Source organism: Ascaphus truei, chromosome 3 (assembly GCF_040206685.1).
Source record: "Ascaphus truei isolate aAscTru1 chromosome 3, aAscTru1.hap1, whole genome shotgun sequence".
NCBI classification, from domain to species: Eukaryota; Metazoa; Chordata; class Amphibia; order Anura; family Ascaphidae; genus Ascaphus; species Ascaphus truei.
Window position 1 is genome coordinate 314346772 of NC_134485.1, and position 13212 is coordinate 314359983.

General features: G+C 41.4%; 1 protein-coding gene across 6 annotated transcripts in view; it reads left to right on the top strand.

The window, feature by feature from the left end:
* AKAP11 (A-kinase anchoring protein 11) overlaps nucleotides 1–9605 on the top strand; it is a 59269-nt gene extending 49664 nt beyond the window's left edge. For all 6 annotated transcript variants that reach the window (XM_075591077.1, XM_075591075.1, XM_075591078.1 and 3 more), the window contains 2 exons: nucleotides 2119–2279; nucleotides 8667–9605. In XM_075591077.1, coding sequence (XP_075447192.1) covers nucleotides 2119–2279; nucleotides 8667–8804 — 299 coding nt within the window. In that variant the 3' untranslated portion in view covers nucleotides 8805–9605. The remainder of the gene's footprint in view (nucleotides 1–2118; nucleotides 2280–8666) is intronic.
* Nucleotides 9606–13212: the final 3607 nt, after the last annotated feature.

The window sequence follows — 13212 nt, forward strand, 5'->3', positions numbered from 1 at the left end:
TTGAAATAAAAAATATTCGGAACACAATGCAAATTGAGTCGTCTGTGTCATTTCTTGCACAAACAACAGTCAGCACACCCACACACAACACTCACAAACACACACTCCACCAACCACACAAACAACACTACAACATCCACACACACACACACACACCACCCAGACACACAACACTCACACAACCACCCCCCACACAACAGCCACCCACCACTCGCACAAACACACCCACCACTGACACCCACAACTCAATCACACACCCCCCCACGCACCCACCCCTCACACCCTCATCCACCCACCACTCACACCCCCACCCACCACTCACATACAACTCACACACACCCACCCACCACTCACACACAACCACACTACAATCACCCAACAGTCACTCACCTACACAAAACTCTCCAACATCCACACACACAGCAAGCAACCAAACACACATCACCCCACGCGCGCACTCGCCGCCCGCTCCCACGGTCAGCACGCTCCACACGCCCACACGCTCCACAGCGTAACAAGTAACATACACTTTGGAAAATTGGGCTCAGATACATGTTCTTTGTACTGTTGTTGGTTTACAAACACACTTTGGAAAAAGATTACATAACATTTACATGAAATTACAAATTTTCACTACACATTATTATACAACATTAACACATATTATTCAGGGTTCACATCCCGGGCAATGCCGGGTCTCTCAGCTAGTTTGATATAAATGATCAAAAACCATACAGTATTACATGGGTGCAACAAAGACTTAACATTTTAGAAAGGCAAATTTTAATAAACTGAGGAATATTCTACAATGAATACATTGGGATGATGTTTTTGCAGGGAAAAATATGGAAGGTAAATGGGCAGTCTTTAAAACATTGTTAGAAAAGCACACTTATCAGTGTATACCAGTGATTCCCATATTGGAATATATAAACTATGTTTAAAAGTTTGTGAATCGTCTTGTTTTGGGGGTTTTGTTCATATGTTCAGGTTTAGCATGTAGCATGTATCTGCAAAGGCTTTTTTTCAGGCTTTGTGATGAGGAAGTGTGCACTGAGAGATTTTATGGGCTTTTCATTAACCATTTGAGGGCCGGAGGGGTGGTGGAGTGGGCTGACTACGCCGGCGCAGTGTGGCGGCCATTTTGGCGAAAACGGAAGAGGAGGGATCCACAGTCGTTTCCTCACTGGGCAGATAGCGTCTTGCGCCGAATGGGAGCGCAGGACCCGATCTAACCACGAAAAACAAGCCCTTTGAGCATAATGTAGTGACTACATCCTGGGCCCCTGAAAGGGTTAACGAGATAGTGGGTTGGTCCCTACTTCACGGAACCTCCCATTTTTAAGCAGCAATCCCCTCCAACAACCCTCCGCCTTGTCTTTATTTGCAGAATGGGAAGCGGGGGTCCCCCGGATCTGAATCCTGCTATTTTCAGTGCCGGAGACCCCCATGGTATTTCTTCCTGGTTTTAAATAGTTGTTCAATAGGTTGCTGCAACAGATGACTTTAAGGCTTCCAATTGGCTCAAGATTTTGCAACCATTTTGTTTCCCTCGGAGAACGGTTGAAACCCTGTAGCTTTACCAGTAACTTATGCTGGGATTCAGCAGGACCCCGGAGCTGAATATACCATGGTTCAGCTCAGGAAGACACCCTGCTTCCCATCTTGAAAAAAAAAAAGTGGGAGTAAACAAATGAAACCAGGTAGGGGGAATTGCTGCTTTAAGTAAATGGGAGGTTCTGTGCGGTAGTTCCGATCAGCACTGTCTCTCTTTCGCACAACAATGCATTCTGTTGTGACATAGGAAGCATATCACATGTCCTATAGTGTCATTCAGGAAACTAGGTATTGCGATCTAATTTAAACCAGGCTTAAAGTTTTGCATCTACAGGTATTAATAGTTTCTGAAACTAGATGGTAGAAATAATTTCTTGTTGGTTTGACAAGTAAGCCCAAACCTTTACCTACTAACAGTGCCATTCAATTTCTAAACATCTCACAGTGGGAGTACAGAGATGAGAAAATAGGAAAAAAAATAAAGCTTGTAGTATAAGAAATCATTAAGAGTTGGTTTTATAGTTGAATGCATAATAACCACTTTTTTTTTTTTCCGTTCAGCCATTAGGCCGCATAGCAAGATATTACTGATCAGAAATATTGACGTTGGACCATCTACTGTTGATTCACAATTGAGGACAACATTACAATGGATTGTTGCCTCAGAGTCTGACATATCTGACCTGTACTTTCCAGAGACTGCCAGAAAAGAGCTATTGGCTGTGAGTGTTTTTCCTGTATTGCTAAAATGTTTACTGCTGCACGTGTTAAAAATGCAGAATGTTGACCACTTCGGAGCACAGCCATAACTGCTTACAGACTCCAGTCCTCAAGTTTCCCCAACAGGTAAGGTTTTAAGGATATCCCTGCTTCAGAAAATGTGGCTCAGTCTTTGACTTTGAGACATCTGTGCTGAAGCAGGGAGTGAGGCTTGGTTGTGAGGCGGTGCTGCTGCCGTAGGGAAAAAAATGTAAAACCGGACTGCCGTCGGATGAAGTACAACAAAAGATTTATTGGCACATGAATATAGCGAAGGATGATTCTCTAATGCATTTCACGCGGATGACTGCCCTTTATCAAAGCACAGGCACCTGCGTGAAACGCGTAAGAGGTTCATCACTCGCTGTATTCATGTGCCAATAAATCTTTTGTTGTACTTCATCCGACGGCAGTCCGGTTTTACATTTTTTTCCCCTACAGCAGCTGCACCGCCTCACAACTATGCCTCTCTACCGATTTTCTCCCCGACAGGAGCACGCCGACAGCCCCCGACGACCCACGGAACGGAGTAATTTATTCAGCTTTTACACTCACTCCACCACGGACTTTTATCATATTGGGCTTCATTGCTTTACACAACTGCAGACTCGCACAATATGCTCCTAAACATTTAGGCTTGTGAGCCTGCTTCCATTGTGGTTTCCAAAACACCCATCAGGTTATATAATGGCTTCATGATATCAGTAACAATTACTGACTCCGTGGGACAATTTATTCGGGTTTATAGACACTGTCTGGGACAGCATGTATATTTTTCTTTACACTCAGAGATGAACTTTCATTTTTTATATTGTATAGACTATCATCTTAGTTGCATCGCTGGGGTTTTTGCTCCCATTACCTGTGCTGAAGCAGGGAGCCACTGATGGAGACACCCATGCTGAAGCAGGGAAAACCTGGTTGAGGACTGGAGTTGAGAACCCCTGGCTTACAGACATCCTAAAAATACACCAAAACGCATACAACGGATAATTTGTTATGGTATCAAGTGTGCTAATGTAAAATCAAATGAGCCACATTAAGGTCCATTCAGTTTTGTTGCTCTTTTATGACACTATTCCAACTAGTTAATAACTAAATATCGGGAGCTGTGCCTGATTAGTAAGATTTCACGTATTATTAAATACACAAGGGGAGAGGTGAAAAAAGCTAGAGAAATAATACAAATGGATTGTGAAAGATTCACCCAAATTTGCACTTGTAACTGTTACCATTGTTGAGACCTACAGCAACCGTTCATGAGTCTACAAATGAGGCTCTTGGATGTTGGCTGTATAGTGTAAGACAGTAAATTCCCAAATCTACTGTTAACATTCGATACCTAAAACCCTAGCTTCGTCATCAACTGATACTCTTCTACTGCTCTTGCATACTCTGCAGACTACAAAAGGGTTGGAAATCCTCCTTTTTGTCCTCTAGTGTCTGTTGAGCTTTGTCAATCTTACATTTAAATGTTTCTGTAATTTGTGTTTATTGAACTTGTGCATGTTTAAACACTTCTCCACTGTTGTACTATAAACGTTCATATTCCCTTCTAACTCATAAAGCCCTTGCAATCAGGCTGTTGCTGAGGGTCTGTTTGTCACGTGAGACCAGGCATTTACACCTTTATACCGACCGGGATCATATCACTGAGCAAAACCTAATGATAAAACAAATTGTCATTTATTCCATTGAAACAGACGTACACACACAGTGGATTACAAAATACAAGAGAGAGAGACACACTTACTGGGGGTCTGGGGGGAAAACTAGACTTTCCTAGCTTCTACAGTCCATAAAACAAAGTTTGAAGTTGACTGGGACTTAGCCCGAAAAGTCCTGGAACTCAAATCGGCATGAAGTTCCTGACGCCACCACTGTATCCGCTCTGGAGACACCGAAATCCCTTGACCGGGAGATAGCACCAAATGTCCTGGTACTCTTTTCGGCTTGAAGTTCCAGCCGCGACCGCTACGTTCTCTTCTCAGAACTTTGCCCCGAAAAGTGGGACTTAGAAAATTTCTTGCCTTGAAATTTCTGAAGCCGGCTCGCGTCTATTTCTCCCAGAGCATCTTTTGGTGAGTTCAAATTTGCTGCTGCTGTCTTGGAGCTCAAACCTTAGAGAATCATAACACCGGGTTGGCTGCCGGGTTTCTTATAGTAGTTTGGAGTTCATTCACGAAATACTACAGCCAATCCCAGCGTGGGAACTTTACAACCAGCCAATCACATGCTTGCCAGTCTTCTGAAGCCGGGCAAGCGGATCTTCTGAATGAAACAAGGGCATGTGCGAGTTTGCCACCTTATCCACTTGCCATGCAGAAGCCACCCACTGGCTTAGGTGCCTCCAGGTCAAGCCGGGACGACTTGTATTGATCCCAGGACGTGCGTACTTCACCTAGCCATCCTGCCCAAATGTTCTTCACACCTCCGGCAGCATCTGTGGCTTCCAAGTCAGGACCCTGAGTAGACACAGTGGCACCACAGTTTGGTAGCCATCTGGCTCATTCAGAATACCAGCTTTGAAAGTCCCAGCTTATTTTACAGTGCACAAGTATAATACATTTTAAACATACCAGTTTAATAAAATATACTTTTACACTTTTATCCTGTCTAAGTCTTTTGGTTATGAGGGGTAGAATGGGACTCTATACTTTTATTCCCACTAGCCATATCCCTCAGACACTGCAAACCTGACTTAGACCTCATAGCCTTCTGGGCTATTACACATTTATGAAACAGAAAATATTTTTCACCATATTTCTTCTAAGTCCCAAAGTAGAATGAAAAGACGCTTGGGTTCACTCCCAGAACTGTAGCTTATTCCCTTAAGAAAAACCAAACTCTGATAGAACTAAGAAACGCTTAGGTTCATTCTCAGAGCTGTATCGCCTTCCTTTACTGGAAATAGGATTTAGGTTTCATAAAAACTCTCGCAATGGTTGGAGTAACCCCCAGAACTTGTATACTGGTTTGGGGAACCCTGGGCATATACTGGGGGACCTTCACTAACTTAGGGACCACTGACTGTACCCGGAATACTCATATCCCTATGCCCACCTTTACCTTTCTGGTCTGTGCTGAAGCAGGGAAACCTGGCGGTGAGTCGCGTAACTGTTTTCAAGGGAGGATTTTGACCGGGGCGATGTGTCTATCTGTCCCCGGGAATCTGACCGGATTCCCGGATACTTTTTTGGGGTGGCCAGCAGCTCTGGTCCCCGGCTACCTAGACACAATCTGACAACACTTTTACCTCAAAACCCCCCCTTGAAACTCATAGCCTCTCAATCTCCACTGGTTAGCGCTCCTGGAAAGGTAAAACACACACATTCTTTATTGTTATACAATCTTATGCATTTCATGTGAGACAGACAGGTGCAAGAGATGACACTCTAAAACCCTAAATATGGATCAAAGGTAACCAGCCAGGCATAATACCTTTATTGATGGCCTGGTCACCCCCTCACACTCACACTGTAACATTTATTTTTAAACACGCAAACACAGGGCGTTTATGTATGAAGATTTATTTTTTTGAAAAACATCCAAACCAGCACAACAATTTGCAGTTTATTTCTATTTTTTTAGTTCTAGAATGGAAGCAGTGGGTCTCCGGAGCTGAACTGCGTTGATTTCAGCTCCAGGGACCTGTTGATTCCCGAGATACCTCTGTACGGGGTGCCGGTATCTCTGCAGGTAGCATCTCCAAGCTTTATAAATATGATGCATCTGGAAAATCATGCAAACATAGTTTTTTAGTATGCTATAAGCGTTCATAAAAATAATCGCCGGGCCATTTAATGAGCTACAGTATTATCCATATCTGGATAATTTTGCCCATTACTGTACTGCATGTGTTGGGGGGGAGGGGGGATGTATTTATTTCAATGTATTGCACATTTTTTATTTGCCACAGGATTGGTACCACAGGCCAGCGGGGACCACCCAAGGGCCCCCAGACACGGGCGGGGACCACCCGAGAGCCCCCAGACACGGGCGGGGACCACCCACGGCCTCTGATATCAATCATGTGGGGGTAGAAGAGGTGGTATTAGTGTTTATTGTGGCTAGCGGGGTGGGTGAAGGGGGGTATTTTGCACTTGGTGAGTAGCGGTGGGGGTTAGCCCCTTCATTACTTTTAGTGGTTTGACGCTAAGGTAATGAAGTTGCCTGTAAATGCATTTGTATTGCATGGGATTCATGCCGGGGGTCCCCGGTGCTGATATCAATGGATATCAGCTCCGGAGACTCCCGGCATCAATCCAATGCACCCCCTAAGTCCTGTCTCGCCGCCTCTCAGCTGTTTCTCACCAGCCTCACGCCAACTTTTCCTGTTGTAACGATTTTGGGAGAAACTTATCGCGATAGGCCTTGATAACCTAATCGCAGCTACTAGAATTGCACGAGTTTCATAACCTGCCGATAACTTGCCTGGCTTATCGCCGCTCACCCGGCGATCTTTTTTTTTTTTTGACGGCTGAAAAATGTGGCGATTTATTCCTTTATCGCCCACTTATCGAGGCTTACTAGTAGTAAGCATTTTGGCCGATAAGTGCTCGATAAGTGACTTATGAACACTTATAGTATAGGCCCCTTAGTCTCCAAGGGGGTGGAGGGGGTGACTGCTGCTTTAATCCACTTGCCAAGTTAAACTTGACTGACAATTTTGACACATTTATGGCACAAAAAAGAGACGCATGCTTGCATTTTGTTTACACATATTGGGATATGCGTGACAATAACAATCTCCAAACCTCGAACTCCTCCCTCAGTGTCATTTTTTTATTCTTAGTGAAGAAAAAGTGACGCATCTGTCACACACAAATCCATATCTGGTTTATACACTGATGCACTAAAACACATGAGTTTGTTACTCTTCTGTGCATCATTTTTATGACAGAATTGCTTTTGGCGATTTTTTACACACATAGGCTACATAGAATTTGATGGCAGATCAGAATCCCCGTACTTTGCCCATTGTCCGATCTGCTGTAAAACCTCCGACTCTATTTAATCATTGGCATTCTTTTATCATCTAGACTAGTTTTGTTTTATCCCAAACTATTTTTTCATTTCCTTTACGGTATTATCCTCTGCCTCCTCTGTTAGGAGGCTACTCCATGAATTCACCACCCATTCCATCAAGGAATAAATACTTCCTTGCATTTCCCCTGAGCTCGCCGCTCCCCAGTTTGCGCACCCCTGCTCTAATAGACATAAATCATTAATAATGTTGTTGACCCCACTGGAGTATCAAGCCTGTTACAGGCCTTTGTGTCATCTGCAAAAAGGAAATATCTCCTTCCATGAGTGGTTATTCCATGTGCAGCTGCTTTTCTAAGTGTGCGTTGCAATGGATCGAGAGCTGTAGTTTTCTGAGAGACATTCTGGAAATTCAGGCACTGTCCCAGTTGCAGGCACTTATTTCAATTTTGGGAGAAGATTGATAGGCTGCAGGCTGAAATAGGATATTTGTCTCCTCCCTCCCAAACAGATACCACCGCTGCCTAAAGTCCTCCCAGGAGGACGGAGGTCTCGACTACTTGGGGATTTGGGAGGGTGAGAGTTGTAGATCGCATGCATATTCCACATATAACTTCTACTCTTTCTACTACATGACCAATTTATTTCAGTCATACTTTCTCCATTTTTCACCTGGTCTACCTGCTTCTAAAGTCTTCTTTCTGCAGTCTTTACTTCAAGATATTATACCTTACTGCCATATCATCTCATTCTCTACACAAGAATATCTTCTCTTAGGAGAGTCAGTTGGCGGCCTTACCAACCCAATGAACTTGACTGGATTGTTTTGTTTTTTGCAAATAGCCTCTTAATTTTCCCACATCTGGAAATAGTAGATCAAAAATAGTTTTATATAAATATATATAATGGACTTATAATTGCCCAATTTTGCTTTAAGTGATATTTTAAGAAAATATATTGTAAAAAAAAAGTGAATTCCTAAAAACAAGAAAATGTTTTCATAGAAGGTGGAAACAGACATACCACTCTAAATTCCGTAATAGGAAAAATCCACATAATTTATTAAGCATAATGTCTGTTTCCATGTATAGTATTTGGGTGTGGTGGCAAACGTATTACCATTGTGGTCAAAGTTTTTATGAGCTTTTTGAAAACCGCAGGCCACTAGATTGTAGGGGTTCATTACTTAAAATCTTTATCCTGTCAAATAAATAAACAAAAACTAAAACGCTGATCCTGTTGTCGAGGACGATCTGCTGTGTTGGCCTGATCTTAAATTAAGTATGTGCAGAGCAAATGTATCATTGCTGTCTGGTTAACTGTAATTGCTCTCTTGACTTTACGATTTTTCTTTTTTTTTACAGCTTTCTAGAAGACTAAGAGAGAGAGACTGGAAAGTCGGTGATCTTTTACAAGCTGTTCTTCAATACTATGACACCCTGCAAATGTCACCAAGTGATATTAACAAATCTTTGTTTGGTTGGCTTTTGGAAAATTCCTAGAAGGCACTTTATTTACAGTTTCACAATACTGAAAAAAAGTAAAAGGCGCAGTGGTGAAGTTTGAATTATATCTGCTACTGAGTAACTGGCAGCGTTTAAAATAAGCAGTCAATATGCTGTAGCTTTGCATTGTGGAATACTTGTACTGTACATGCAAGTATGCATATATAACTAAATGCATATCCTTATTACTACCAGGACATCGTGAGTAACTGTGCGTCCTTGGTATTGTTTAGTTTTGAAACTTCTTCAATGAAAAGCTATATTGAGCACTTGTTGTATCAATGTTGTGATTGTATGTTTTTGAATTACACATATCAGTAGCTCCAATAGTTTCTTTTTTTTTTCTAGATAAAGTTTACAAACAAAATGTACAACATTCTTGTTAACATTGTCTGCCACCTTCAAGGCCAATTTTTGTCTCAATTGTAATTTCATAGACTGTGCATTTCTGACTCTCCTTAACTTAAATTTGATTTGCTGTATTTTTGGCAGCAACTAACATTTCATCAGTAAGTGATTAAACTATGAATGCTTAGTTTAGGTGGTGACTGCCACCCTCAATTGGAACAAAGCTAATAAAATAGATGAATAAAAACTGCCAGCAGAAGAGAATGTTACTAACCTTGTCTGCCCATTATCCCTACTTACTGTAAAGCTTTACACCAAGTATGATTTCTCTCTAATATATTGAGGTGTGCAGCATATGAGCCATCTTTGCTACATGTTTTGCGTGCACACTTGTACATATTAATAAAGTATTTTTCGTGAAGTTGGCTTAAACCCACTTAACTAAGCAAAGCTTTTGTTTTCTGCCTTATAACCTATGGATACTTGTGTATGCCCTCAGTACTGGAAGGGCCAGTAATGCATTGGAGAGCAATGGGCTTTCTTAATGATCTGATTTTTGATATCATGATGTCAAATGTCTCCCTGCCACAACAGAAGGAAACTCTACATATTGCAGCCTTTCACTAGTTATAGCAGTACAGGGGACCATATCAAAATATAAAATGCCAATCAGTGACTACATTCTCAGTATCAGACTGTCATTATAGCTTTGGTTCATATGTCCTGATTTGTTAAAGGGTACTAAACTTTAACATGCCCCATCTTCTATTCCTTTGAGGGGGAGTTGTGGTGTGATAAAGCTTAGCATCCTTTAGTGAATCTGGGCGATGGTGGTGGAACTCCTGACCCTGCACCCAGCTCTTCTTTCTCTAGTGCAAGGCGATATCACATAGTCATCCCAGTGCAGAGCCTACTATGGGTGATAATTACTGGACACAGATCTCCCTCAGGCACGCTTTGGAATTTGACTCTGAAACACATTGTCATAACTCTGTGCCCAAGATTTACTTGAAAACGAGAGGTAACTCTCAATGTATTACTTCCTGGTAAAACATTTTATAAATAAATAAAAAATAACATTGGAGAACACAGCAATTCTAATAGTTTTAGGTGCCAGATAAACGTTTAAATGCAGGTTGTGATACGATTTACTTAGTCCATCCCTATAAGCCTGCCTCTCCTTCAATAACCAATATGGTGAGCCACTTATGTGAGATGGACAATGGAGTAAGGGCGCATGCATGACATAAAATGGCACAACTCCTGCTTTAGTGTTAAACACAACTTTCCAGGAAGACTTTCACAAATGCATCTAATTATAAAGTACGGCCATTCACTGCAGCACGCTCATGTGTGTTATTTATTTTTTATTGGGAGCTGGAATTTATCATAATTGTAACCAGGAAGACTAGACTTGTTTTTTATTGAGAGGTTGGCGGGGGGGGGGGAGGGGTGGGAGGGTTCGCAGTCATTTCCACTTAGAACCCTGACTGTCTATCTTATGGAGGGAAGGGGAAGTAAGCATAAGAGAGACATTGCGGAAGGCGTGAGGCATCGAGGGTGTACTTCAGTTCTGCCTGTACTCCCCAATACAGGAGGAGCAGGAATACTACAATCTCCCAGGCTTTCTGAGGCAGAGAAAATATGCAATGTAGTAATGATTGAGGCACTGAGCAGAGTAGACAGGTAGAAGTTGTAATCTGGATCTGAAGTGTCCCCACTCATTCAGCACCATGGAGAGAGGGCAAAGGTTATGAGCAGCACCCAGACTCTTCACAGTTTGGAGGTGGCCTATGGGCTGCCAGTTTAACATCATGGTTGTATATGAACTTTTGGCAATTATAGCTTGTACACAATAAAATATTGATACTAGTGTGGTTTCTTTCGCAATCCCTTGGCATGTTGCTTCAGACCACATATTGCTGTTGACACCGTCAGTGCAGCACTGATGTGTTAATGACTCCTCTTTGTAGGAATTCAATCAGAACATCGATTTCTACATTTTCTCTTATATTTTGTAACAATTTAATGTTTACAGGTTTCCTAAAACCAATCATTAAATATGGCATTCTTTAACCCAAGGCAATGCCCCCACCACAGAAATGTTATTTACACAAGTAGAGTATAAAAAAAGAGTGTGCAATCTTATTTCTGTTTCAAATTTTGAAGCTAGTAAAGATTCATTTTGTTCACTGTAGATTTATGCAGGTATTATTTCTAAGGCTACACTTTTATACAGTCAAGCAATTTAGTTTGTAGTTTTTAATACCAATTCTGTGGGTGTGTAATATTTGAAATTCCTTCAAAATTATTGCAGGGTAACAGAATGACAAACTGCTTTGATCTTCTTGCCAGGCTTTAGTGGTTTTATTAGGTACAATGTCCCACTCTTTTTTTTTTCTTTCTCTTTATGAGAATCCACAGACCTTCCCGAAAGTGATATTAAATTCTGCCTGGCGCGATTCCACCTTTACTGTGCAAGGGAACCAATGGAAGGAACAGGTTTCTGCCGTTAAACCTTGTCCACCGCCTTTATTCTATTCTAAGGCTAAACTGTAATAAAATAAATATATATCTATATACAGTATATCTCTAGTGACCTATTGATGAACATGGTTAACGCAAGCTTGACTATTTACTTCCTGTAACCCCTCCTTGGTGTTTGTTGTCACTGTACATTGAGTAGTGCATGGGAGTTGACATGGATACTTCTAATGATATCATAGTGGGTGTACGGCCAATCAGGCCAAGGGTTAAAAGGGCCATAAGGGGCCGCGCAGACTGTTTCCTGCGACAATCCTCTTAAATGGTTATAGAATAAGCCCCTAAGTGGAAAACAATTTGACATTTTAAAGAAACCAGATGTTTGATGTTTTGGTTAAGGAAGCTGGTTACATCGGTAAGAAGCTTATACAATGTTTATTGTAAGCTAAATTGGCCTGCCTCTTTAAATGAAAAAATAAATAAAAGGTTTTTGGAATTTTGCACTTTCACGCCTTTTACAATAGCTGCAGCTAAGCGTTTAGCAACATTTAGGCCCTACTTATATTTACTGAAAGGGTGATCACATCAGCGGCTCTTGGGAAACTGTGCTGAAGAGAAGGACCTCCTCTTCTGTTCCCTTGACAGCCTGGTGCTGCTTGAAACACTGATCATAACAAAAGTAATCACATGCGCGGGGTGCTGGGATGTCCATTGCACTCTGGTGCCGCAGTTATTCTGACAGCAAAGAGGTAACGGGATTAGACCCCGTGCTGCATAGTAACTGTTTGCCAGTGGACCATAAACAAACGTGGTTATTTTAAACATTTTATTTTCATTATAAAGTTCCCCTACATTTCTGGTTCTGTGAATTATATGTATGTATCTATACCTCATTAAGTTGGGTATGTTGTAATCTTGTAATATCGACAATATTTGTAATCTGATGGGCCTGGTTCAAGTGTGTGTGTGTCTCTATGAGATTATTGCCACTGTCATTCACACTCCTTAAGACTACAGAGTTTGCCTTGGTGGTAGCTGACACCCGGTAAATGATAAACATGTGAAAACTCAGCCAAAAGTGCAGGTATTGAAAGGTAGAAATGGATCAGCACCACAAGAACTTACACTTGGTATGGCTTCATTTTAGTTTTCTCGGGGGGTGATTGCTGCATTAAGGTATTTCAGACATCAGAAATTACTGTACAGCGCTGCCCCTGTAGCCAAAAGATTCATCTTGTTTCTAGCAGTAGAGTATGGGTTAAATTTGCTTTAGATCGAAGGAATTCAATAGAGTAAAACGGATGTTACTATTATATACAACAGACTAACAGAATGTTGTAAAAAGCATAAACTGTAAAACAAAACATGTTTGAGCATTTTGGATTTCTATCGTTAATACATTCTTGTATTTGAGAAGATTAACGAGATTTATGTAGGAAAAACATTTTGTATTTTCTAGATCACATTATTTTCATGCACACAAAGAACACCTAGGCTCATAAAAAATAGGACCTAAATCATTAACACGTCAGTGATAAACATATATTCTACATCTTGTGTAATGACTTGTACG